This window comes from Orbicella faveolata, unplaced genomic scaffold (genome assembly GCF_042242905.1).
Source record: "Orbicella faveolata isolate gen_17 unplaced genomic scaffold, um_ofav_v1 contig_34, whole genome shotgun sequence".
NCBI lineage: Eukaryota > Metazoa > Cnidaria > Anthozoa > Scleractinia > Merulinidae > Orbicella > Orbicella faveolata.
In genome coordinates, this window is record NW_028301563.1 from 26,661,769 (window position 1) to 26,689,135 (window position 27,367).

Consider the following 27,367-nt stretch of genomic DNA (forward strand, 5'->3'; position numbering starts at 1 on the left):
TCCTTTGGCCTTTGAAATACAAGATTTTACTTATCTCTGGTTTCTATATTCTGTTTCAACTGTTTTTATTGAACCACATCCCACATTTGCGGTGACATAGAAAATGTTACATCTTTCTTCAAAACCCAGTGACACTGATACGTCGCTTTCCTACCTTCCCCAACATCAAGATGAGAGCTGTCTCAGTTTATTTATTCTTGTTCGTGTTTTTAACATGGGTCGTAATAATTGTGTGATACACGATGAAAACACGCCGCTGTAGATAATATTTTCTCAACTCTTTTCGCTTGCCTCATTAGTTCTGGTTGATGTTGTTGATAGCCCCTACTGGGACCATGAGTAGACATCATTTCCTAAATTCCTCTCACACGAATTTACCGTCACTGTGGCTTGTTAATCGAGTTTATTGTTTGGTGTAAAATAACTGTTGATTGCTGACCACTGCGACAAAAAAAGGCATCGACATGAAATTACGTGGCGAGAAAAGTCGTCTAGAAAACTCACTGGAAAGCATCAGCAACATGCACATGAGACGGATGAGGAGCAGAGTATTTTCATCACTCAGCAGTGTAATGGAGTGGATGAGACGGAAGAGGTACAGAGTATTTTCATCACTCCTCTTCCGAGCACAAGTGGTGCGTCTGTGCCTCATTCAAGCTTCAACGACTGTGCAGTCTCTGCTGAACTACTTCGAGCTAGTACTTCTAACAAGAAGAAGCGAAAGAGGCAATCCAGCAGTCAACGAGCAGTCAAAAAATCCCAGAACGTTCTAACTCGATACTTTACTAGTCAAAAGTAAAAGCGGTTTTTTTTCCTCGTAAGATAGGCCGTAGGGTGGTCTTTTTCAGTACTTTGATAATTTTCCACATCAAGTAAATAGAATTAGGCACTCAGAACGCTACATGTACCTACGATAACTCATTACAAGAATAGACTTTTGTGTCCAAGAAATTAGAGTTTATTACACTTTATCATTTATAAAACGCGTTCCGTAGATGTGTTAACAGGCTAGCTGTTTGTCGAATTGCGATAATTAAATGGTCCAGTTTCCTCTGCATTTTAGTTGGTGTGCATTTGTTGTTTTTTGCTAGTTGAATTGCTAACCGAGTGGCATCTTCATTCCAGCCCTTTTCTTTAGAGAGTCCGCTGTTCTTCCGTCTTGAAATTGGAAATCGTCATCTCTCAAAATAGCAGTCCACTGTCCAAACCCGTGCTTAGTTATCCCTTCCTTTAGAAAATCGTCCTCTTCTTTTGTGAATTTCAAAACACGACGAATGTTCCTCTGAGAGCGCAAGATTCTTTTAGGCAGGGCGTCCCTATTGGGGGAGGAGTTGATATTTTGCACTCTTCCAACTGAAGGCCCGGCGTCGGAAGTTGAATCTCCGAGTCTTGCGTGGACGTCCTCGTCCACCTCTGAACCCTTGGCACCTTGAAGTTTTTGCAGGCACTCGTGACCCTTCAAAGCAACTTCACGGGATCGTTGCTTTTGATAGTGAACTTTGGCAACAGCAGAGCTGTGTTTTTGGTCTTCCGACAAAATCCTCTGCTCCTCGCTAGTGAGCTCATTGAGGCTCTGCGTTTCAACAATTTGGTGATAACGCGTGGGATGGATGTACTTTCCAATTGCATCGAACACCAGTTTGCTCATGATCTCCCCCAATTTACCATGTTGGCCTCCATTTCTGTTGACGAGAACGAAATCGCACTGGGGTTTAAGCAAAGGTCTGACGTTCGAGATGTAGCCATTGAGAACTTGCATGTTTGCATCGGTCAGAATCAAAGAATCAAATCCATACTTTCCAGCAGTCTTGAACGTTTTCTGATCAATGAATCCACCCTTTTCCTTAGCTGTAGCAATCATGTCCACCGTCAAATATTGATAAGTCATGGGACGCGACCCCTTCACTTTGATGAACAGATACATGGCAACGAATTTCGTGGCAAATGTCAAGTCTGAAGGGTTAACTTGAGTTGGACTCGATTTGCAAATGTTCACGGTATTCTCGTAGCGCGGCAGATGGAATTTCACCACCTCCAACAACTCCTCCATTGTTGCCCAATGGCCTCTCGCTTCTAGTGTTTCGATGTCTAAATCTTGTGTCCACTGCAATTTCATCATCTTAGCAACCGTCTTTCGCGCTCTTTTGAGGTACAGCTCTGTTGCAGAGAACTTTCGAAAGACTGCCTCTGATGCGCCATGCAGCTTTCTGAAGTCGATCATTTCAGAAATGGCATCTATGTAGCCTAAACGTCCACCATGTCCAAGCTTGCATTCGTCTTGTAAGTAGTCGATAAACTCGAACAACAAATTTGGAGAACACAGACTAAAGTCCACCACGTCAAAAGTCAACTCTTCCTCGTCTTCACAACAAAATCTAAGAAACTTAAAGCATCTTGTCACTATTTGTTGAGCTGCGCGATCTTTCTTGCAACCGCCACCACTTCCAGTCAACCATCTCGTGAATACTTCGCCAATGTCACACGACAATGAAAATGAGGGAAGTAACTTTCCGGCATGTTTTGTAGTCTCACTTGTTTGATCTTGAATTGTGTTCACCATTGGAACATTTCTTGCTACCTTTAGCGAATCTGTGATTTCTTTCGAATTGGGCTTTTCATCGAAATAAAAGAACCAACTGTGCTTGGTATTAACGTGTTTTCTGCACCCTCTTTGACTTTGAAATCCACCATGGTCACACTCTTGTATTGGGCAGTGATACAAGCTGTCGGTTTCATCCTTTTCCAAGTGAAGCCGTTTTGGTTTGGGTGATGCTCCATCGATATCCGACCAATTGACCTTGCACTTCTTGCTCATTTTTGCCTTTTGAAGAGCATTTGGCCAACACGATCTCCTTTAAATCTGACCCATAACCAAGGAGCCGATGACAAGCAAAGGAACTGCATATATGTTTGTATTTGCCAAGTCATGCCCTTACTTGCCCGCCCTCATTACTATTGTGCAAAATTCATGACAGTGACATGCAACCAAACTTGCCCAAGCAGGTCTGAGCGCGCCCTATTGTTTGCCTTACAAAGTACACCTCCATTTGGGAACAAAATAGGAATGCGCAGAGAAATGGTCCGAAATCTGGTCCCAAATGACCAATTTGGGAACAATGTGTTCCATTCACAGAGAGGAACTCGGAAGAAAAGGTCCTAAATTATCAATTTGGGAACAATATGTTCCATTTACAGATAGGAACTTGGAACAAAACAGTGCTATATTTCGTAATAAGTGGCCAATTTGGGAACGAACTGTTTCATTCACAGATGGGAATTCGGAACAAAACAGTCCTAAATGACCAACTTGAGAACAACGTGTTCCATCAACAGATAGAAACTCGGAACAAAACAGTCCTAAATGACTAATTTGGGAACAATTTGTTCCGTCAACAGATAGAAACTGGAACAAAACAGTCCTAAATGACCAATTTGGGAACAATGTGTTCCATCAACAGATAGCAACTCGAAACAAAACGGTCCTAAATGACCAATTTGGGAACAATGTGTTCCATTCACAGAGAGGAACTCGGAAGAAAAGGTCCTAAATTATCAATTTGGGAACAATATGTGCCATTTACAGATAGGAACTCGGAACAAAACAGTCCTATATTTCGTAATAAGTGGCCAATTTGGGAACGAACTGTTCCATTCACAGATGGGAATTCGGAACAAAAATATCAATTTGGGAACGGTATGTTCCATTGGCAGATGAGAATTCGGAACAAAACAGTCCTAATTTACCAATTTGGGAACAATGTGTTCCATCAACAGATAGAAACTCGGAACAAAACAGTCCTAAATGACCGATTTGGGAACAATGTGTTCCATTTACAGATAGGAACGCGGAACAAAACAGTCCTAAATGACCAATTTGGGAACAATGTGTTCCATATACAGATAGAAACTCGGAACAAAACAGTCCTAAATGACCGATTTGGGAACAATGTGTTCCATTTACAGATAGGAACGCGGAACAAAACAGTCCTAAATGACCAATTTGGGAACAATGTGTTCCATTTACAGATAGGAACTCGGAACAAAACAGTCCTAAATGACCGATTTGGGAACAATGTGTTCCATCAACAGATAGCAACTCGGAACAAAACAGTCCTAAATGACCAATTTGGGAATAGTGTGTTCCATTTACAGAGGGGACCTCGGAACAAAACAGTCCTAGTTTATCAATTTCGGAACAATGTGTTCCATGCACAGAAAGGAACTCGGAACAAAACAGTCTTAATTTATCAGTTTGAGAACAATATGTTCCATTTACAGCTGGGAACTCGGAACGAAATGTTCCTCTTTTACACTAGAGTGAACGTTTTGTTCCTACCATGCAAAAAATCTGGTCCTCTTATAGTCAATAGGAACACAAAAACGAGGAACAGTCGATACTTGAGGAACGTTCCTTTTGGAATATAGGAACAGCCAACAAAACTTAAAATCAGTGAAAAAACGAGGCAAAGACTAAAGAAAAACTCAAAAAAGCGTAAATCGAGCGCTTAGGTGAAAAGGAAACAATCTTTAAAAACTGGTGAAGTTTGTTTCGCTCAAAGGCAGCGAAACACGCCATGATAAATTTTTGGGAAATGTGAAGGACGCGATACTCGAGCTTTTGACATAGCGCTGAAAACAGAATTCTTTGATCGAACTTTCCAAGCCACCCGTGGCAATGCATCTTTTAGATCTTGTAATATTTCCATGTTTTTGTGTAACTGCGATTGCCCACCTAACTGTTTTGAGAATTCATACAGCTTTTAACATAACTCTAAAAGAGCATCTTCCTTTTTAAGCGCTCGTAAATTCCTTCTTCCTTCAGTCACGCTGATCCACGCGCGTTACCCTCACACAGTCTTCATTGTCCTTAGGGCGTTTGAGACGTTAGTAACATTTATATGCCGTTTTTTCGATTTTCGCATTTTCGAGCGTGTTTCACGTATGTTCTACACGTTGTCCACATTAATTTTGAAAAGCATTTTCTTGACTTTTCGTGGTTTTTCTTGTGGCTTCTTGTGCCACGCGCGATATATACGTTGGTTCTCTCCAGGGTCTTCAGGAAGTTATTAAAAAGACTTATTATATGGCTGTGTCTCGCAAGGCCTGGGAACTACCGAATTCACGAATTTGATTGGCTGAAATCGATATTGACCGCGGTCTAGATCTTCCCATCTAGATCGGCATCTAGACCGGTTTAATTTTGCGTTGAAAAAGTAACAAACTAAAATGCAAAAGTGCTCGCCATTTTCTTCTATTTTCTACTTAATCATTTATATAAGTGCCAAAAAGCCTGATGACAAAAAAAAGTAAAGAGGACGATCAAATTTCGGCAGGTTTAAGTCAAGTTCATCGTCGTTTCGAAGCAAAATGTCAGCAAACCAGTTACATTAAACGAATTAAAGTTTTCTTGTTTGCCATATAATAACATCGTATTAGCCGAGCTAAATCGGTCTGTATGGGAGAATCTTGACCTCGGTCATGTGTACAGACCTCACTGTGTTTGGTCTGTACTCACGACCTCGGCCGAGATTCTCCCATACAGACCTCCTGCTCGGTTAATAAGAGCTAAATAATTTTAATCATTAAGAATTAAAATTTTTACCAGGGATCTCTGTTTCCCTGGAGTCATTGTACCTGATGGCTTGAATTGCTTTCGCCACTGCTATAGATCAACCAATTAATTATCAGAGAACGTCATACAATCAAAACCACAAAGGGAACATGGGGAGCAGCAAGCCTTTGACTTTAAGGTAAAATACTTTATTATCATAGGATATCGAACACTGTTGTTTTATCGCATGTCGCTGGGTCTGAACTTAGGTTAACTCGTTCCATCTGCTTCCTGATTATGCAGAAAATCATTGTGTATTTTAATAATCTTATTATGCTTATTCTCCGTTAGTTGAAGCATATTTCTGAAAAAAAACTTTGCGCTATTCATTTTTCCGCTAACAGAATCTTATGACAATTTTAAAAGGAAAATTGATGAGAAAACATTGTATGACCTTTTGACGACTTCATGTCCGATTATTGAGCAATTGAGAAAACTACCTAAAGGCATAGATAAGGGCATGAAAACAAAGGTATTAAACAAAACGTTTCTTGCGAAAAATGCGGGTTTCGTTTCGATTTGATCATGAGTACTTCAAAAATTTAAAGCACTTATATTAGCTTGTCTCGACATTTCGTAAAGATGTTAAAATTTTCGTGATTTTAAATGGCGGTTCTCTACACGTTGATGGAAATGGTGGCTTGTGTGACCACTACGTTTTCAACGGAAAACTGGTCACACGAATACTCCAAACGATGTTCAATTTTTTTTTTTTGAGCGAAGGCGTGAAATGAAATTTCCACCCTTTCATGGCCACTCATTCTCTGTATGGGATTTTTACGGATTCAAATGGGCAGATTCATTGGACGTGTTTATATATAATACAAAGATACAAACTGAATAGTATTTCTGAAGCGAGAAAAGTTTTATAGTTGCTTCCCAAACTAGAAAGTATCCAATTTCAAGTCCTTGCACAGGAGACATGGAAGCAATAAAAGTTACTATATCAAGAAAAGAAGTCACCAATAACGCTGGCATCAAAAGAAACAAAAAAGTCAACTAAAATCACGGGTATTCCACCTCTACCGGGTTAGGGAAGACAGGTGCACATCTATTCGAATTTACATTATTTGTAACAATCATGATCTCTTGACTTTTGTTAGTGTTTTTTTTGAGACATTTGAAAATGATGACCGTCCAAACTCTTTCACTTTACGCATTTGATATTATTGCGTCTGGATTGAAAATTGTTAAGACCCCTTATCGATATGCAATAAAAATACAACTCAACGTAGACAAGGAGATAGAGGGCACATTCTTTCATCGTGTTAACAAGTTGCCTAACAACGGCTTTGGTCGAGGGATGATCTGGACTCTAATTGGCCCCGCGAGCGATCATGGGACACTTTTAGGAACACTGAACGCCGGGATAATGCTGGGTTCAGTCGAGAGAAGATATAACAGACCGGTCAAAAAACGGCAAAATAACTACGGTGAAAACGGAAGGGAGAAACGACTACTCTGGGATTTATAAAACTAGGAATTATCATATCGTCGGCTGAGTTTATTTTTTCTTTTGGTAGTTGGTATTATAAAATAAAACATTCGGAATTTTTTTTTTTAACACAGCAATTTTTGTACAAAGCGTTATGTGAAAGCATAAGAGAAACACAGATAATTTAAATGTCTAACACATTCATAGAGCCATTGTACAAGACTCAGTTATATTTTATATCATGGTCCGGTAATACTGTTCGTTAAATTGCAACGAAGTTGGTACAATTAAAGTTTACCAAGAAACCGGTTCTGTTGTCCCAGCAGCAGTGAACGAAAACGTGGGGTAAGGGGTTGGGAGGTTGGAACTAAAAAGAGACAGGGGGCTTAATATGATTCTTGCTCTAAAAAGGAAGACTCATCATTAGAGAGTGGCCGCTTGTTTGAGAAGAGGGGAGGCTTAAAAGGGATTTGATGGTAAAATTAATTTGACTCGACTTAATTATGTTGTTGTTGTTCTTGCTGTTGTTTCAGTTGCAATGGTAATCATAGAATCCTCCTCGCCTTGTTTGTTTCTTGTATTGCGGCCACTGTTGTCTTGGTTGTTTCGCTTGTGATACAGAAAGATTTCCATCCTACACCTGCCATTAAACCTGTAATCAATCAACTTGGAAATTCCCCTCCAGTTGAACCATCTACAGCAGCTACAGACACCAAAAGATGGAATGTGATCATTTTAACACACATGAGTTCTGGCTCAACCTTCACTGGGAACTTATTTAACCTGCATCCGGATGTGTTCTATCTGTATGAACCCCTGAATAACTTAAGGAGAGATGTTTATGGGAACGAGTGGAATCCGTTAGATGAAGCAACTAATGATGTCTACAAATCTGATTTTTCAACTCTGTTTCGTGACGTTTTTGACTGCGGATTTCGAGAGGACGCTACATTGAAAAGAGCAATTCCTCCATCCGTGAGGAGTTTAAAGAGGCTAACTTATTGGCGGTTTTCTAGTCCAGAATTCACCAAAGAGACAGTCAGTAATGCTTGCAAAGCTAAGAAATTAACCGTGGCGAAAGTCATGCAAACTCGACTGCCACGAAACATTGGAATACAAGAACTCCAGAGGGTCTGCAGTGCGGACCCAGCTAGATTTGACTGTTTGATAATACATCTGGTGAGGGATCCGCGTGCTGTGGTGTCGTCCCTGCTGGGCCGTAAGTTCTTCATTATGGGAGGACCTAAGAAAAAACTGCTTTCTTCAAGTCCTTTAACCACGGAAGGAAGGGAACTAGTAATGCAACTCGCAGAGTTAATGTGCTCGCAAGTTTCCAACAATATAAACTACGCTAAGGAAAACTGGTTAAACTGGTTTAAAGGCCGATACAAGGTGATCCGTTATGAAGACATTGTAGGTAATGCTGCAAACACGTCGAACGAGTTGTACAAGTTTGTTGGCCTCTCCATGGTTGACTCGATATATAAGTGGATTGTGGAAGGTGAAACGCCTGTAGGAACCGGCGCAGCAACCTTTACTGTATCGGGAAATGATGTTAACAGGATAGGTCATTGGAGATTCGACCGAGACTTCCCGCTAGTGTCCTTGTTTGAGGAGGCCTGTGCGCCACTGATGAAACTAACCGGGTATATTTTTGTCAACGGATCAGAACAGCTTCAGCACGACCTTAGCAAACCACTTCTAACTAAGGAGATACCGATTCTAAAAGACCTTCCATTGTAAAAATTAACAACAGCGTAAATTATTTAGTCTATTTATGTTATCAAAAAAGCATAAATTAAACCCTTGCGTGACAGAAACTCCTAAACTTTACGTGACACAAAGTTCTAAAATTAACATTACGAAAATACAGAGAAAAAAACCGCGCATGCAAATAAACTTTAAATTTAGCGTGTTATTCAATAACGAACGTCTTTTTAAAGCAAAGAAAATCTCTCAGTATTAAATTAGCGGAGCTCCGGTGGGCCGCAAGCGACGGACCATAACTATAGGAACAGGACCACAGGCACGAGGAGGGTTGGGAGAATTCGAAAGGGTTATGCAAACCGTCGACTATGTCTCGGGTTTGCATAACTTTCGAGAATCCTCTCAGCCCCCCGAGTGTTTAGATGAGGCTATGTAAACACGGAAAAAGTGCTCTATTGCTTTTTATAAAGTAATTCTCAAAAAATACGCGCGAATCTAAAAACGTCACAACTGTGTTTACATACTTTAATCATCAGATATTGCTCTTTCCTCGAGAGCACAAAATTAATATTTTCGTGCTAACATATAAATGTTCTTTTTAAACCCGTGGCTACGCGAAGCGTAGAAACGTGTTTGTTGCGGGGACTCCGATATGCAAATGTGTCACTCACTCACTCACTCACTCAGATCAGATGTAGACACTGTTCGTAATTAGTCGGCCCGTACGAGAGCGCCCGAGTCCGACACCATGTTGGAATAGTAACCGAGCCCGACGCCATATTAGAATAGTAACCGAGCCCGCCGCCATATTGGAATAGTAACCGTGCAGTCAGTGCGAGACTATTACTCAATGCATGCATGGTGCCAGCCCGAATATTGATGAGGGGGAGGGGGAGGGGGAGGGGGGAGAGTACTCTATGATTTGTTGGGCAGCAGTGTCCTCTGTGACCCAAGAACCCTTAGCCTTCACCACTCCATGTTCTGCTGCAGTTTTGCCACCCTAGCTATTCTGGAAGTATGTCTTTGTAATATGTGTGCAAAAAAAAAAAAAAAAGCCAACGAAAAAAACCTACACTTTGTGAGTTCAATGCGACCTTGCATGGTACAAACCCAGCTTGTTTTAACAGCATTTACTAATACACCAGTAATTGCAAGTTGACCAATATGTTTCATCTCTAGATTACTTAATCCACGAGTTTGGCCATAGATCTCCTTTGATTTTATTATTATATGGACAATAAAAATACATCATGGAGATACATGTTTGTGCATACTGGGTTTCTACAAATTGTGGCTCAATCAGCACACTCAGTCAGACAAAATAAATGTCAACAAGTTTTAGTACACAAAATTGCATGCACAGAATCGATGGTTATTTTTTTTTTTTTCGCAGATAGCTTTCGATGGTTTGGATAAAAGGTGTGATGGATGAAGTGATGTATCCTTATCAGTTTTTCAGTTTCACACACAAAGCAAGAAGTTTTGATGATCGCTTGCTTAACTACTTTTAGGAAAGAATTTAGAAAATCTAAGAAGGAATCCGTCAGAAGTTCGAGTAACAAGTGGACAAAAACTCTGTACCAAGATTTTTTACCTGGTATAGCAAACTTTTAAGCAACTATTTTAAATATCTTCTCAAAAGAAATCATTTCAAAGAACACCAAATGTCAAAAGCAAATTTTGAAGTTCATATGAAACTGGTGAAATGAAACTGATGACGAAATTTTACCTGTGTTTGCACATGTTCTCTGAACTTTGAAATTTGTTTTCTCTAGTTCCCATGGTCAATTGTTTTTGGTGTTATTTCAGGTAACTGTTTATACTTAAGTTTTTAGAAATAATATGATATACTAAAAGTTATGCTGGTGCGAGGTTTTTGTCCGCTAAAAAATGAAATTGCGCGATTTCCTATCGGATTTTATCTCCACTTATCAGACTTCGATAAAAGTCTGCTCCGAGAAACTGCTGGAAAAGAGAAAATTAAGAGCAGAACTGTAAAACAGAAATCAGTATTACACGTTTGACACGAGCATTCAAATTCCCCCTCCCGGTTCTATACATTTCTTCTGGAGATACTAACTGGAGACAATTGGATCTATCAATACGAAAAAAATCTTGTTGATGAGTCGGAAAAGATTCGCCCTCTCTCAGAACAAAAGTGCTCAACATTGCATTGAGCTTGTATGGAAAACTGAACTGTTCAAAGTGTTCTGTACATTTATTGCCTGAGAAGCACTGAATGTTATCATCTCTTGTAAACAAGTTTGTCCGGTTGTGTGAATTGCGTCATGGGTTGTCCACCAGTGCCACATGTACCAACACCAACCTAAAAGAAAGACAACAACAAAGATAACGAATACGTTATCGAAGTTCTCTTCGTCTTCTTCTTTCAGGTTTTTCAACTCCTGTTGGTTGTTTTACTCATTCTAGTTCTAGTCAAACTCAAGCCAAACAGGTAAACTGGCGCAGTCTTCCGGAGCTTATCCCGGTCAACCTCAGCATGAAGCGGCAAAGAGTAACGCTACCCCTTCCTGGATGGGATGCTTGTCCAATGCAGACCTCCCTTCCCCCGCTCCCCTCCCCCTCTCCCAGAATTCTGTTAGGTTGTCCTAGTCTAGTGTCAGTGAGTGATGGTGACCTAAATGGTTAGTGCACTGGAAGGAGTTTGTACTCTTGACTTGGACTAAGAATTCAAGAACTTTTCAAGATCATTCCGGGACACAATTCCAATTTCTCAATGACTCAATCCAATAAAAAAAGAATGCCACTAAGGCACTAGCATGTTAAGGGATACCTAACAGATTTGTTTCGAGTCTAAGTCTTCTGTAGTTACACTCAATACAGAGATAAGCGAAAAGCTATCAATGATCGTTTCCTTTTTGTATGAACTGCATGCGGCGACGTTTTTCACCTTATTAGCCAAACAGCCAAATAGCAAATTTCAAGGTTTTTCAAAAGTCCAATGTAATATACACTTCTATATTTCACACGGCCTTTCCATGCCTGAAATTTGATTTTTAAATTTAAAGACTTTCAAGGTGTGTGCAAACCCTGACTGGACATTGGATCGGGCGGTTCGGCTTCGAGCCCTTCTGAGGTCACTATTTGTAATTTCCCTTTCTGTCAACGACTTCAATTTCTTGGAATTCCCCCAGCGATTACATGTACTTGGTCTTTATGAACAGTAACATGGAACCCGGGTTCCTACAAAGTTCCTACAAAGTACCTACAAAGACTTTTTGCCACATGTTTTGTTTTTTTCTGACTTATTATACCCAGAAGAAAAATTTGGTTTGCTGATCGCATAGATTTCATTACTTTTTCTGGCAGGGACTACACTGGAGTCGTTCCAGACACAAACAACATTTTCTAATTTTTATTGTTTTTGGAAAAAAAAAAAAAGAAAAGAAAAGAAATATGGGAGGGGGGGGGGGGGGGGGTCAGGGCCTTGAAAGAATCATGGAAATGCTGTAGAGAACAAAGACCTGACAAGACTTACCTTTCCTTGAATCGACTCTGGAGAGGCAAATATGCTCTTTTTTGAAACACCCTTCAAACTCTTTCCTGATTTGCTCGAGCCACCACCCTACAATGAAGACACCAAAATTTAATATTATATTAAAACGTAATTGTGATTATGTGCTTCAAGGGATGTTCGGTATGGCTTGGGTTAAATTGGTACCCATGTCTATTTAAACCTACATGTAAATACTGAACATGTGGGGAAAACAGCTTACAACAACCACATGTACATGAATCATAGGTCCGCAATGGGTACAGAGGTTTTGGATCAAATTATTTGAAGTTCAAAGGGTGGAAGTAAATAACGCTATCCGGTTTGTTTTGTCAACATTTATCCACTAGAATAGCGATCTATCAACCACCCTTTGAACAACTGAACCCTGAGCTCTACATTTACTTATGATCGTCCTGTTTACAGCAATTGCTTAGGTTGTTACGCAGTCACTTGGGTTGTTAAGCAATTTTTTTTTTTCTCATGAGCATTGAAACAGAACACAACCAACGGGTGGAAATAAGGCAATGGGCAAAATTTAAATGTACAGTGTGTACTGTAAATTTAGCCTGGTCCTTACTTGCGATGCAAGCATAAGCATAAGCATAAGAAGCTTAAACACCGGTGAGGATGGCTGCAACATAAGTATAGGCATAAGCATAAGCATTCTTCTTATTCTCATGCTTACATGTATGTTTAGTGAGGACATGGTTGACATAACCATAAACTGCTTGCTGATTGGCTGTAAGCCTTCTGCATATGCTTACATGTATGCCAACATGTCCTCACTGGATGCAATAGCAACATAAGCATATGCATAAGAAGAATGCAAGGTTTCAAATGATATTCTTAGTCTTACATGTACATGTATGCTCATGTCTGGACCTCCTCACTACGCGCATGAGCGGCTTTTATGTTTATGCTTATGCTCATGCTTCTACTTGGATCGCTAGTGAGGACCAGGCTTCAGTGGGTCTTAAATTGTATTTGCAACCGTATTAACCGGCAATTATTGCAAATTACAATAAAAATTCAATATGAAGCCTTTCCACATGTTTTAGCCAAGAGCAAGCCAAATAACCTAGTGAGATGACAAACCTTGGAATTGTTGAAAAAGTCCAACCAGTTTTGCTTGTCTTTTTCTCTTTGTTCTTCAATTTCCTGTCAAGCAATATGCTCATAGTTAACAAAATGCAATCAGATCATGTTGATATTAGTGCAATATGCAAATATCTACTGTAGGCTATAATTATTAACTTTGTGCATTTCTACTTTTATTTTTAGCCAGAATTTTGCATTTATAGTGTCTGTTCTCCAATTCAAAGAGAGTTCAGCTAAGAACAAAAAAGTGAAATTTGGCTGTGACTAGCTAATCATGTCTGCCTTGGAGAATACAAACTTGTACAGTCTTTCCTAGACGGAAGCAGAGAAGTCTTTCCTAGAGTAAAGACAAAAGTGTCAATTTTATGACCGCTTACTTCATACACCACATACATTCAGGTAAAGGTACCAAAAACAACTTGAAACTATTAGCCACTGTTAAATGATGTAGTCTGACACCGAGACACAACAATAAGGCTCCTCACTTTTGCTCTTTGTTTCTTTTTTAACATCTTTTTCTTTTTCTGTTCTCGAAGGGCATCCTCGTCGGCCCTGAAAATAGAAAATAGACATTCACAATGCTAACATATCATCACATCCAAATTCTAACAGCACTGTATTTAACCATACAGATGCAATGTACAAGTCTTCTCATCAATGGCTAAATGAAGATATTTTCCTTGTATATGTAGCATTCTATGGACAAGACTCTGAAGCGTACCTGGATTTCTTTGATGAGCTTGCTGCTATGGTAGTTTTCCCAGTTTCAGCAGGTCTTTTTGAGCCAGCTTGATCTTTTTCTCTTAATGATGAAACCTGTTTTAAAGATAATGATGATTACTGTACACTCTTGTCTGGTGGATATGTTCACAATCATTGTACTGCACAGTAGAAACAGACAAGATTTTTTAAGTTTGTACAGTCCTACGTGTACTGAAGCTGGTTTTCATGTGGGTCGTCTCTGAGACACAGGTTAAAATCAAATTTGGAAATGTCGGTTTTTCAGGACCATGATTTAAACAGTCTGAACAAGGGGAGAACCAACAACACTGTAGGCTGGATTTTGAACCCGCCCCACATAGGGGGGGGGGGGGGGAGGGGGGGGAGGGCTCTCATACAACTATGTTGATACATGTACGCAGGCTCTGCATTACCTTGTCAGAATTTTCTTGTGTTACATGTAAGGTCTCAGTTTATAGTTGTACATGTATAACATGTTTACAAATTATAATTCTTATTTTTTTGATTTGCCACACAAACAAAAACAGAATTACAGTACATTTGATAAATAGATTACAAAAATTAATATATGTAAGATTACAATTACATGTAAGATACAAAACTTCAATTTATATATTGTGGGATGGAAAAACAAATGGTGAAGGAACCTAATAAAAACCACAGGGCTTGGAAGCTTAGGTTCCCTATCAAGAAATGCCAGATGACTACATGTATATTACATAAAGTAATTAATGCACAAGCGTTACTTAATGACAGAGTTAAGTGTTAACGATAATGTAGGTTTTAAAGGAGCTCGTCACAGTATTTTCAGTTATTTAGGCCACATACAAAATTACCTTTAAATGGTAGCAAACCTGAAAATAACAGTTTAATAAGATAGAAAAACACCAAAGAGATAATGAGAAACCATAAAGGAACAAGGATGGCTACAGATGGAGAAGATTAACACGGATTACAAACGACAAATTTGAAATTGAGGCTAAACTTTTCAATGTGCACAAACCATGACGTAGCCCCTTTAAGTGATGAAGAGCCAGAAATTTCAGGTGAAAGAGAATTAAAAAATTTAGGACCTCAATAGAATACAGAGAATTGCTGGATATTTGTTCTACATAGTTATGGTAGACAAAAGGTCAGTCAGGATTGCATGCCTTGTTCAAATGATTGCATGAAGATGATACATGTATACATTGTACATGACAGTCACTGTACACTGTATCTCACGTTTCAAATTGAACTTGATTTTTTTACCAACAAGTTCATAAATGTTCAAAGAGATATTTTTCTGCCAGAAAGGTCAGTAAGAAAACTAAAGCACAAATGCACACGTAAGAAGAAAAAAAGGAGAAAAAAAACACTACTTCTACGCTGTGAAGCAAGTCTAAAATAGATAAATTTATATACTTGTATGAATACAAAACAATAATATAAGAAGAGCACACAATAGCTATTGCAAATAAATCCACTTCTCCACCCCTGCCCTCCCCTTGCACTCCCAACCACCCCCCTTCTTGGTACAATGGCTAAACAGCACTATATGTAGCAGCTAGTTTGGTTGTTTTACAGGACTGCTCTGTATTTAAATAATTTCTTGATCTTACACAAGCAGACCCTGCCTCACCTTAACAATTTCTGTGTTTCCATATTTTTCAAATGAAACTGTACATGTTGTAAGGTCATCAGATATGCTATCGACAGTCGCATCATAATAGCTAGAAAACACAAAAACATCATTAATTGACACAATTACAAAATCATAATCAATTTAAATTAATTTAAACCTATAACAAAGGGAGAGGTACATGTATAATGATACTCCTGTTGCACATATTAATAGGTTTTCACAGGCACTCAAACTCTTCTGAACCGACCCTCTCCAGCCCTTAAATAGACCCATAATACATGTAATTGCTGCAAGTAAAATTTCAATTGACTTTAAAACATGCTCTGGAATGAAAAATATGACCATCAAACTTGCTGCGTTACCGAGCATGTGCACATGCAGCTGTACAATGAATTTGTTGTTGTTGTTGTTGTTGCTTAACTACAGTTTAACCACTAGGTTACTGCATCTCTTACAAACATGCTGTTACAGTGTAAAATAGGGAAAACAATACATAACAACACAGCACATCTTTATTCAAAACTAAACTTAGTGCCACTGAAGAATAGCAAAGGCCAGAAACGTCTGACAGTACATGTACATACTGTAACTGAGTATATTTTGGCACTGAATTATTATCAATTTACAATTTTTGAACTGGTCACTCTGCCACACAGCCACAGATCCTTTTGAATTACCAATTATTTATTTCAGAACATCTTACTTGCCGTCCTGACTCCAAACAGCTTGACATTTCTGTCCTACTTTCCACTTGACACCTGGTCCTACTGACGCTGCAACATCTCCAACCCCTCCTTTCTAACATGAGATTAAAAAAAAAAAAAAATGAAAAAAAAAAATGAAAAAGGCCATGCCTCAACTTACAGTGTATATGTATAAATTATTACAGTTAATATGTTACCTTTACATGTATCGTTTTGGCAGCCTACCATCACGTGTACATGTATTTGTGTTTATTTTTTATGCTCAAAAAACAGGACTTACCAAAAACCAAACCAAAATTGAAAAAGCAAACTTTCAGAGTCACTTGCGAATTTACTCTTGAGTTGACATCACATTCAAAAATACAATACAAACAGTTTGCCTAAACATGTAGTCATTACATTCTTTCCTAAAAGCCATGAACACCAGACAAAAATTTCTGGAATAGAAAAAGAACAAAAGTCATGACTAATCCAAACCTTTCAGGCTGTTGCAGTTTGCCAGTTACCTTCTGCAGTTTCATCTCACATGTGACTGGTCATGAAACAATAAACACACCAGAAATTTTCTCTGGTGTTCACAGTTTTACAGGAAAGACTGTAATACTACCCCATGGAATCTGTAGCCTTAGAAAATAAACACCAAGACCCCCAGAGAGTGGATTCAACTTGCATGTAGACAGTTTTAATCTGGTAGTCAGGCTTTAACGCCCAAGTCGCTAGTGGAGGGAAGGTGCCTACGAAGCCCGGGGGCTGCAACTGCAGTCACATCCCCAAGGCACTAGAACACCCGACTGGCCTGCCCAACCCGCAACCAAGCCACGAGCCCCCCGCGCGAAGCCCCCTACAGGCACCCGTCACACTCAAGCCAGACGGCATTGGTGGAAAAAAAAAAAATAAATAAATAAGTAAATAAATAAATAAATAAATAAATAAATAAAATAAAATGCTGAAAAGAAAGGGGGGGATAGGGAGGGAACGCCAAGAACCGCTAAACTATAATTCAATCCACAACGCCACACTAACAGAGCGATGAACACACTGCGAGCACATGGGACGACAACACATGTACTAACCAAATAAAGCGCTGGACAATGTCAGCCCCAGGGCTCTCACGACCATATGACTGTTGCAAACGCTACAGAAACGCACCAAACGCTAAACAAACGCTAACAGATGGCCAATGCACTAACAAACGCCTAGAAAAACGCTACTGACCAGACTGGCTCCTGGTCATAAACTATGTAAAATTTCATTGAACTATATCAAATGCTACAAAACGCACCAAACGCTAACCAAACGCTCACAGACGGCCAAGACACTGACAACCGCCTATAAAAACGCTACTGACCAGACTAGCTCCTAGTCGTTAACTATGTTAAATTTCATTTAACTATATTTTAACCAGATCAGCTGATGGGTGTCCCTGTGGACACCCACTTTTTAAAGAAAATTGTTTTATTTTTCTCATTGCTTTATGAATTGTACATTTCAACAGACCCTATGGCACATTTTGGATGCCCACATTTTAAATTCTGGCTAAAAGCCTGCTACTGTAGCAACAAACACACGAACTGTTGGTGAGCCACCACATAAACTAAAACCTTTCAGGAAAGAGGACAAATCACAACATGGATGAACATTTTTATCTACCAAAGACGGTAGACTGGCTGTTGAAAGCTTATGATTTTCAATATTTTTTTACCAGAGAATGTTATATCCAATTTTATCATGATCAACCCTGGTAACAGATCCTCAATATTATTACACAGCAAAGCTGTTATACATGTAACATCACAGAGGGATATACTGTCAATTGCTTTTGTTTCTCAAAATCCCTATGCAGGATTTTCAAAAGATCCTTTGTATTGCAAAACTTCAAACTTAAGCCTTGAAAACTTTGAGTATGGAAGAACTTTTTTGTACATTTGAACATCATTGTTCTAGATCTATTATTACAATACTTCTTTGCTATTTTGTATCAAAGAAAGCGTCTTACCTCATTCACTTTCAGAAGATCCAATGTAAGGGTTATTACTTCCTGTTTAAGACAATAAAATTTACTATTACAAACCATTGTTTTATCCTCCTTCAAGAAAAAACTTGTGCAATGACAACCCCTTACCATAATTGTGAGGCAAACTTACAAACTTCCCTAGCAAAAATGGAACTTTACAGTCAAACTAAATGTTGACACTGATCTTAATTTGGGACATTCCCTATTTTTCTCATCATAGAGACGTGTGCAGATCAAAAAGGGAATGTCCTTTTAAGTCTTAAGTCTCATACATGTACACTGTAAGCTCATAAAAGCTTACTAATGATACTGCAAAATTGCATTGAGTATATATATCAAGCGGTTTTGCAAAAAAATCTTTCCACAACTTGACGGACGGAAGGTCGTGATGGGCATTTGGACAACGCTACTACATTTTAAAGGACTAAGAAAAGGAAATTTAACAATTAAACTAGGAAATTAAACCTGTAAATCGCCTTTTAACTTCTTAAGTTCGTCATTATCCGGATCAGTGGTTAATGCTGCTTCAACCTACGATAAAATAGATTCTCTTTCTTATTTCCTTTCAGAATGATTAGTCACAAAAGAATTCACATGGTAAACGAACGAACTCTCGTAATTCTGATCGAAAGAAACTCACCTGTCGTAATTGAGCGCGATATTCTGTCAAATTTGTCTGCAATTCTCTAGCATCCGCCATCTTTGACTTCAAGAAAACATTGAGCGTGGCCGCTAAGCACCTTAGAGCTCCCGTATGAGAGGCCCGGCCACTAAGGACCGCGTCCCAGCCGTCTTCAGCGTTCTGTCCAATCTCTGTGGCGACTGTTCAGCGTCCGTAAAATAGCGCTGTTTTCGTAGGCTCGATTTACACCGCTCTCTGGCTTGATTTCTTCCAAACGATACCTCAAGTCAACTTCAAGCTCCAGGTAAGTAAGGTTAACTGTATATCCTCACCGATTCCTCGGAACTCTTTCCGTAAAGATCTTCAAATGTAAGCGTACATTTTGTGTGAAAATTTGTCGTGGTATGTGCCGCAGACGATCTCACCCGAGTAACTTTCCCGTAGCAGCAACAGTTTATTATGAGTGAATAAAATGGGTGGCGAATTAAGAAGTGAATACCGGTGTCACAGTGATATGTGTATCCCCGTGATATGTGTATCCCCGCACACATATCACTAGTGATATGTGTATCCCCTCCAAAATGGCGACCAGTGATATGTGTATCCCCCACCCCCCTCCCCTCTACTTTAAAAAGCAATATCCCCCTTGAAAGTGCTCTAGTCGTCCGGTCGCTTACTGGACGAATGACTAACCCAAACAGGCTTAAAACACAAATCTCAATTTTTGTAGTTGAAAAAGTTTACGTATCTGCTGCTGGAATTGTGTTCTTGATCCTAACTGGTTTTCTGCGAACAGGATATAATGAATTTAAAGTTGAACACCAAATGGATCTAGATATATTTCAATTTGAGTTTCACGGCACCGGATTTCTAGGACGATATTAATTGCGCGGTTCGACGCGGTGCATTCTCACCCCTCGAGTAACGCATATTCTCCACTGTTCATCGCCTTGTTTGCATCTGAATTATTCGTGGAGTGAAACACATATCACGGCTTCGACCCGATCGCCATAAGATGATTAGTGGCACTCGTGTATCCCCTGCACCTGCTTTTCAGTTCGACTTTTTGTAAGATATGTTAAGTCTCAAGCTGTATTAACATTGCTATACTGCGAATATTGCTAGCACGTTTCATAATATTCGACGTTTATTCTTTGGCAGTTAGCCTAGATTATGGCTGTCTTTAGGGGATACAAATATCACTGCGCCATGTAATAATTAGTGATATGTGTATCCCCTGCATGCGGTCGGCAACGGTGTGCAACCAAGGTCAGTGAAACTCCAGAAATCCCAAGCTATGAATAAATGCCGGGTGTGAATATTTCTAGCAAGCCAGTTTTGACAATGCAAATGTTATGGGCATTTTTCTTCTTGGGTAGAAAGCCAATATAACAGCTGTGTCCATGGGGATACACATATCACTAGTTCATGAAATAATCAGTGATATGTGTATCCCTTATTATCCCATGCACGTGTGCACGCGTTTTTAGTGGAATTATCGAGTTTCAAACTTCAGTGAACCCAAGCCGTGTAAAAACGTCGGGTGCTAATATTGCCTGCAGTTTTGACAAGGTTGATGCGCTATATTATAACAGTTGTGTTTCTGGGGATACACATATCACTGCGCAATGAAATAATTAGTGATATGTGTATCCCCTGCACGTGATTTCAGTTTAGATATTTAGACATTCGAGTTGCAAACTCCGCAAACCTCAACCTGGGTATAAACGTCGTAGCGAGTAAGCAGCCAGCATGTTTCGGTAATAATTGGCCATTTTCTTCGATCAGGTAGATAGCCAATCTAACGGCTGTGTTTAGGGGATACACACTGAGATCACTGCGCCATGAAATAATTAGTGATATGCGTATCCGCTGTTCGAAGTTTTAGTCAGATATACAATCGAGTCGGTTGGAACTCAACCAAACTCAAGAAATCCTAATCTGCTCCGTTGGGCGCGAATTCATTTCTGGTTTCTTCTACTCTTTACAGCGCTCGTCGGAACCTCGCAACCGAGTCGCCATTTTGTTCGTTGAATGCCCAGGCGCGTATCAGTGTTTTGTGTATCCCCACAGGGGATACACATATCACTAGTGATATGTGTGCGGGGATACACATATCACGGGGATACACATATCACTGTGACACCGGTATAGTTAAGCATAATACAGAGTATGTACTGACCCCCCAAAAAGGAAACCCCGCCATTATTTTGTGTTTAAAAGATTTATATGTAGCTCAAGGTCGATTACAAATTATTTAACAAATAAATCCCTGTTGCCGTGTGTCAGTTGAGTAATATTATTGATCACAGATTATGTCAGAATGTGGTATGAACAAATTAACAGTGGCACATGGCTGACATCTATAGAGCGATAGCCGAGTGTGTTGGATTTCAATTTAGGATTGTTGTTGTCGACGTTATTGGCCTCATATAAAGTGACACGAAGTGCCTGTCTTTGAAAAGCCTAGATTTTGGCGACCAAATTTACCTTAGGGCCTGTTTACAAGGACGGAGGGTTACCCTAGCAAGCAGGTTACCCTAGCACTCACACATTTCCTCTTTTTTCGTTGTTGTGTTTACAAGGCAGCTAGGGTTACCCGGGTAGGCGGGTTACCCTATCTGCATGCTAGGGTTACCCTGGCAGGTGGGTTAACATTTTCCCTCGTAAACACTCCAGGTAGGGTTAACCCGCCTACCCGTGTGAACTTTCTAATTGTTTCCAGGCCCTTTGAGTGTAACCGTGCATTAAGTTGTTCCGGGTTGTAGGGTTATCCTACCCGTGAAATTTTGCTTGTAAACCCAGGCTATCTTTTGCCCTCCAGCTAAGGTTAACCTGCTTGCTAGGGTAACCCTCCCTTCTTGTAAATAGACCCTTAGTGGCAACCATTTTACAGGAGCAGCCCTGTGTTTGACTAGAATTCAGCAATACCTCTGGTTGCTTCATGATTCAAAGAAATCTGGCCCACCCCCTTCCCAACCCCTGCTAGGATATCTTGTTATTTAAATCCAGTCATTCTTTGTATACTACAAAATAAATAAAGTGAACTTCTTTTCAACACCGTCAACAGACCTTTCACTGTCCATGTGTCCAAATAGAAATGGGTTACCCCCCCCCCAAAAAAAAACACCTTCCTGATGGATGGGTTTGTGGAAATTCTCTTGGGAGGGAGGGTTCAAAGACTCTGGAAATCCAGGCAGGAGAGGGTGTGGTTAAACCTGAAAAAACTTCTTCGGGGATCATTCCAATTGAAGATAATCTCGAACATTTAGGTATGTGAAATGTGACAATTGAGCTCTCTCTAAATCTGAAAAAAGTTGAAATCTTTCAGATATACGACATGTATGTTTCCTTCCTGATATACCTTAAGTTATCCACACAGGTTCTTCCATAACCACAGTAGACATGCAGAAAGCATGCGAAAAAAGGAAGAACATGAAGGAAGCCGTCACAGCAAAGCTCGTTACGAGTGTGTAGCGCTTGACACTATTTATATTGTCATACCCTGCAATAGACTAGCATCCCAAGATAACCTTTGGCTGTATGGGCCACTGGTATGGTGCAGACTTACCATAATAATTCAATTTGCGCCTGGAACCCTTAGTTACATGTACTTTTGGTACCTCAAAAGAGGGTGCTTATTCGAGACAGGGTGCTCATTTCTTTTTTGAGAAACACCCGAATGTTCAAAGCAAAACTTGAAGAAGAGATCACTCGTTTGAAGGAATTAAGCATTCACATGGACATAATAGTTGGGAAACTCAGACGAAGAACACTGTTTTTTGATGCGGCATTATTAAGAAAGTTGAACCTCCGTTGATGCGTTTTCTGACCCCACTGTAATGCTATAATATTAGAATAGGGGCGCTTATTGGAATAGGGATGCTTACTAATGAAAACACATTCGAAGGGGGACGCTTATTTGAATGGGGGCACTTATTGGAAGGAGGGCGCTAAATCGAATCATTGCAGCGACCTTTACACAACAGTCACACTCTGTTTTCTTTTCATGACAGGTGAACAGGTGGTAACAAATGAACTGCATAGTCAAGTTCCTATAGTATGTAAAGTAATTTGTTACACAACGGGACCAAGGTACACGATGAAACCAAACGAGAAGAATTTCCATTGTATCCAATGTGACGTATCCTTTACAGATTCCCAAAGTCTAGACCAGCACTGTGAAACACACAGTGTTGTGGAGAAACGCATTTGTAATCAGTGTGGCACCTCATTCGAAAGTGCATCTAGTCTGGGAAAACAAAACGTCACCAACAGTTCCTTAAAATGTGCCGAGTGCAATGAGGCTTCTACGGTGAACACCGATGTTGTTCCCGCGCAAGAGAGGAGTCACAATGATCTTCAAAGGACTCATAGTGGCAAAAAACCTAGGAAATGTTCCGAGTGTGGCAAGGAATTTGTATGTCACGCGAAGCTTCTGAGGCATATGAAGACACATAACAGAGAGAAATCCTACAAGTGCTCGCTTTGTGATGGAGAATTCGCTCACAATGCAGCTTTTCTGAAACACCAATGGACACACCATGGTGTTAAGCCTTACTGGTGCACTGTTTGCAATAAAAGGTACTCTGCAAGTTCATCTCTTGCAGTGCACAAAAGATGGCATAGTGGTGTGAAACCTTTTGAGTGTACTCAATGTGACAAGACATTCAGGAATTCCTCAGCCCTCAAGTGCCATACGGTGACACATTCTGATGCCAAGCCTTATAAATGTACTGAGTGTGACAAACAATTCCCACGTCAAAGGTCCCTTTCACGTCATAAGGTGGTACATAGTAAAGCAAAACCGTACAAATGTGCTCAATGCGACAAGGCATTTTCAGACTCCACAACGCTTTTGCGTCATAAAAGAACTCACACTGGCGAAAAGCCCTATAAATGTACACAGTGTGACAAGGAATTCACAGATTTCTCATCCTTTGCGCGTCATAAGAAGACTCACATCACGGAGAAGCCGTTTAAATGTAACGAATGTGACAAGGCATTCAGGGATGCCCCAGCTCTTGAGCGTCATAAGAAGGTTCACATCAAGGAGAAGACGTATAACTTTGATAGACCCTACAAATGTACTCTTTGTAATGGACAATTTTCTCACAGGTCATCTCTTCTGCAACACGAAAAGCTCCACACCGGAGACAAGTCTTACAAATGCAGTGTGTGTGGTAAAGGCCATAGGACTAAATCAAGGCAAATTCAACACGAGGTGGTCCACGGCACTGAGAGACCTCACAAATGTCGGATTTGTGAGGAAACCTTTCGATTTCCCGCCAATGTCTATCAGCACGAGAGAAGCAAACATAGCACTGAATTCCAATTTGCCTGTCCTCTTTGCGGTCAGCGTTTTCTTCGAAGTGTGGAGCTTGAAAAACACACCAAAAAGCTTCACCAAACAGAGAAGCCTCGTCAGTCAGAGAAGCCACGTCGTAAATCTACTCACCGCAATCAGTCTGAACAAGAAGGGCCATTCAATTGCAGTGAATGCGAACTAAGTTTTAGGTTGAGACGGAATCTCGTTAGGCACATGGTGGCACACAACGAGGAAAGACCCTTTAAATGCAGCCATTGCGAAAGGCGTTTCAAAATGAAACAAAATCTCAACCAACACATGTCTTCACACTCGATTGTTAGACAGCCGTTGGAGTGCAGTGTGTGCGAAAAGGCTTTCCCAAATGGATATAAGTTAAACAGACACATGTTATCACACACCAATGAGCGATCGTTTAAATGCACTCAGTGTGGAAAAGGTTTCAAGTTGAAAGCCCATCTTAAGTCGCATATGTTTTCACACACGGAAGGGAAACCGTACAAATGTACGCAGTGCGACCGGGCTTTTAGATCGGCAGATTACCTGAAGTTACACGAGTTGTCGCATATCGATGAGCTGCCCTTCAAGTGCAGCCACTGCGAAGGTGCTTTCAAGTCAAGACACCATCTCAAGAGACACATGTCGGAACACACTAGGGAGGAAACCGTTCATGTGTACGTAGTGCAGTAAGTATTGAAGGAGCCATGCCACGGTTTACCCATCTTGATAACTTTAGCCTAAATGATTCAAGTTCGTCTTTTGTAATCCGTGTCAATCTTCTCCATCCTTAACCATCCTTGTTCCTTTGTGGTTTATTATCATCTTTTTGGTGTTTTTCCATCTTAATCAATTAATATTTCAAGGTTTTCTTCAATTTAATTGAAGAAAATTTAATTCTGTACGCGGCCGAAGTAACTCAAACTGCCGTGACTGAGCTCCTGTAAAGCGCAGGCTGCCCACAAAACCCAAAGTGCACTTGCTTATGCACATTAGATTCAATTGTAGTTAAAGTAAGTTATAAGAAACTTATAGTTACCTTTTGTTCAAGAAATTGAAGAAGATTGAGGTGATATTAACACTCGACTGTGGTGTTAATATAACAGTGATCTGATGTGTTGGTATGAGCAACTACTTTGCAGTCTATGCAGTACATCGTTAGTAGTTAGAGTAAAAGACTTCAATCAAAAGTCCACAACTCACTTTAGATATACGTAAGGCATCATTCTAAAACTGATTACGAAAAGGGTTTTTTTAAGCAAATGGCATACGTTAGGGCTCCGCCTGCATTTCTTAGCGTTATTTTAGATGTTGAACACGTATAATATTTTCTGTAGTAAACTCGTTGGATTGATTATAAAGGAGTTTTTATTGTTGTTAAAGGTGCTAGTCTGTAAAAAGCTAGTTTTCAATACGACATCAGCAAAAGCGTGAGCATAACGGTGGTAAGGACATCCACATCGCAAACATAAAACATACGAATGCCTAGAGTATGTAATTGGCCAATCACAGTAAAGCAAGATGGAGGACGGTGTTTATGTTTATGCTTACAGCAGGGCGTTCTCGGTTGAGAAGAACAAGAGGTACAAAAATTTTTGATCTGCCTAAGTTGTGCGTGTCGTCATTACCGTTTGCTTGTGCTTGTGTTGTGGGCGTCCTCACTGCCTAGGCTTGTGCGTATGGCGTGGCGAAAACCAGGCTTAAGTCGCGACAAGTTCACGTCATTGTACACTGCAAGTTCACCAAGCAAAAGCATTTTTTTTTTTTTTATCAGCAGGCATGCAAAAAGCTCAAGAGTCCGTACAAAGAAGACTCGCTCTCACCAAGCATTTTGATATTTGTATTTGTGCTTATCCCGATAATGCGTGCATTGATCTGTTCTTGATAACATTAGGACAGCTGTGCGTACAATTTATGTGCTTGGGTGAAATTCTGACTTGCTGGTGATTAAATTGTTAATTTTGCAATATGTTGGTTGAGTTACTAATATTTTATTGGTAGAAAACGGACTCGCTGTGTTGCCGGAACGCAAGGTGATTTCAATTTTCGAAAGGAATGTGAAATCTCTCCTAACGACGCTGCCTTAAGCACCGGCTTCGACGACATATGCTTCGGAAGAGTTTTCACCATATTCATAAATGGCATGATGAGGCAATGCCTTGCTGCGGGACACATACTTCATGTAAGCCGTATTTCCTCTGAAACCTGCATGTATAACTTCTTTAACCCGTTTTTTTTTCCTTTGCTTGCTCGTTCCTGTTTCACGAAGAGATTCTAGTCATCCAACGCTTCTGCAATTACCTATCACCATTATCGCGGAGATGCAACTGTCTTTTTTCTTCGCTGTGCATAATCGTCTTGGCCAATTCCCAGCGTTTTACACGGAAAGGGATCATGGTGCATCAAAGAAGGCAATGAATCCATGACCAGAGTGGATTCATCTGTTGCTTTGATGCACCATGATTCAGACAGATCTTGGATCACTGATCCCTATCCGCATCACCCCAACGGAACGCACCCTAAGACTTCGTGTGCCAACACGAAAGTGTTGATCCTGTTAACCCCTTAACCAGGAGTCCTTTGATTAATTGCATACAATCCCAACACTAAAGCAATACATTTGTACGTAAATTATTTATTTAAAGGGCAGAAATAAACCCAATTACATTCTTAAACAGATTACGCAACCTTGTCTAGAAATGAAGTTGTTGCAGAGTTAGGTTTCCAGACTGAACTGTAAAAAGATCATTTCGTAGGTTCCATCTAGAAGAACCAACACCTTTAAATTCCAGTTCGACCAGAATAGACGACCCGCATGAAAACCAGCTAGGGTTGATGTGGCTTCCTCCCTAAATATTGCAATTTATTCGACGATGTTTTTTTTTTGGTTTGTTTGTCTGTTTTTAAGTAATGCGCATATACAACATTCAGTGTCACTAATCCTACCATGAAGCGTTTCCCCAATAACAGA

At 40.0% G+C, this 27,367-nt stretch overlaps 4 protein-coding genes across 4 annotated transcripts; 2 read left to right on the forward strand and 2 right to left on the reverse strand.

Moving 5' to 3' along the window:
- Positions 1-605: 605 nt before the first annotated feature.
- LOC149105504 (uncharacterized) lies at positions 606-3,194 on the reverse strand. The gene has a single exon (XM_089271865.1). The coding sequence runs from the start codon at positions 2,813-2,815 to the stop codon at positions 1,100-1,102; it is 1,716 nt and encodes a 571-aa protein (XP_089127991.1). The 5' UTR covers positions 2,816-3,194; the 3' UTR covers positions 606-1,099.
- Positions 3,195-5,493: 2,299 nt separating this feature from the next.
- On the forward strand, positions 5,494-9,263 carry LOC110055459 (carbohydrate sulfotransferase 2-like). The gene is made up of 2 exons (XM_020761853.2): positions 5,494-5,750; positions 7,580-9,263. Exons 1-2 carry the CDS (start codon positions 5,722-5,724, stop codon positions 8,787-8,789), a joined length of 1,239 nt encoding a protein of 412 aa, XP_020617512.2. The 5' UTR covers positions 5,494-5,721; the 3' UTR covers positions 8,790-9,263.
- A 686-nt stretch (positions 9,264-9,949) lies between these two features.
- On the reverse strand, positions 9,950-19,216 carry LOC110055420 (survival of motor neuron-related-splicing factor 30-like). The gene is made up of 10 exons (XM_089271868.1): positions 19,092-19,216; positions 18,917-18,982; positions 18,434-18,475; positions 16,437-16,531; positions 15,731-15,821; positions 14,090-14,184; positions 13,854-13,920; positions 13,366-13,428; positions 12,253-12,339; positions 9,950-11,079 (listed from the first exon to the last, which is right to left on the reverse strand). The coding sequence occupies exons 1-10, from the start codon at positions 19,149-19,151 to the stop codon at positions 10,999-11,001; spliced, it is 747 nt and encodes a 248-aa protein (XP_089127994.1). The 5' UTR covers positions 19,152-19,216; the 3' UTR covers positions 9,950-10,998.
- A 16-nt stretch (positions 19,217-19,232) lies between these two features.
- Positions 19,233-26,363, forward strand: LOC110055448 (uncharacterized). The gene is made up of 2 exons (XM_020761841.2): positions 19,233-19,377; positions 23,090-26,363. Exon 2 carries the CDS (start codon positions 23,176-23,178, stop codon positions 25,087-25,089), a length of 1,914 nt encoding a protein of 637 aa, XP_020617500.2. The 5' UTR covers positions 19,233-19,377; positions 23,090-23,175; the 3' UTR covers positions 25,090-26,363.
- Positions 26,364-27,367: the final 1,004 nt, after the last annotated feature.

Excerpts from the sequence above, each read along its gene's own strand:
- LOC110055459 (XM_020761853.2), top strand. The coding sequence starts at position 5,722 with ATGGGGAGCAGCAAGCCTTTGACTTTAAG. Across the intron at positions 5,751-7,579 it reads AGCAAGCCTTTGACTTTAAG|TTGCAATGGTAATCATAGAA; the intron begins GTAAAATACTTT and ends CTGTTGTTTCAG.
- LOC110055420 (XM_089271868.1), bottom strand. The coding sequence starts at position 19,151 with ATGGCGGATGCTAGAGAATTGCAGACAAATTTGACAGAATATCGCGCT. Across the intron at positions 18,476-18,916 it reads AGTTAAAAGGCGATTTACAG|GAAGTAATAACCCTTACATT; the intron begins GTTTAATTTCCT and ends TGTCTTAAACAG. Across the intron at positions 16,532-18,433 it reads ATCTTCTGAAAGTGAATGAG|AAAGGAGGGGTTGGAGATGT; the intron begins GTAAGACGCTTT and ends ATCTCATGTTAG.
- LOC149105504 (XM_089271865.1), bottom strand. The coding sequence starts at position 2,815 with ATGAGCAAGAAGTGCAAGGTCAATTGGTCGGATATCGATGGAGCATCA.
- LOC110055448 (XM_020761841.2), top strand. The coding sequence starts at position 23,176 with ATGAAACCAAACGAGAAGAATTTCCATTGTATCCAATGTGACGTATCC.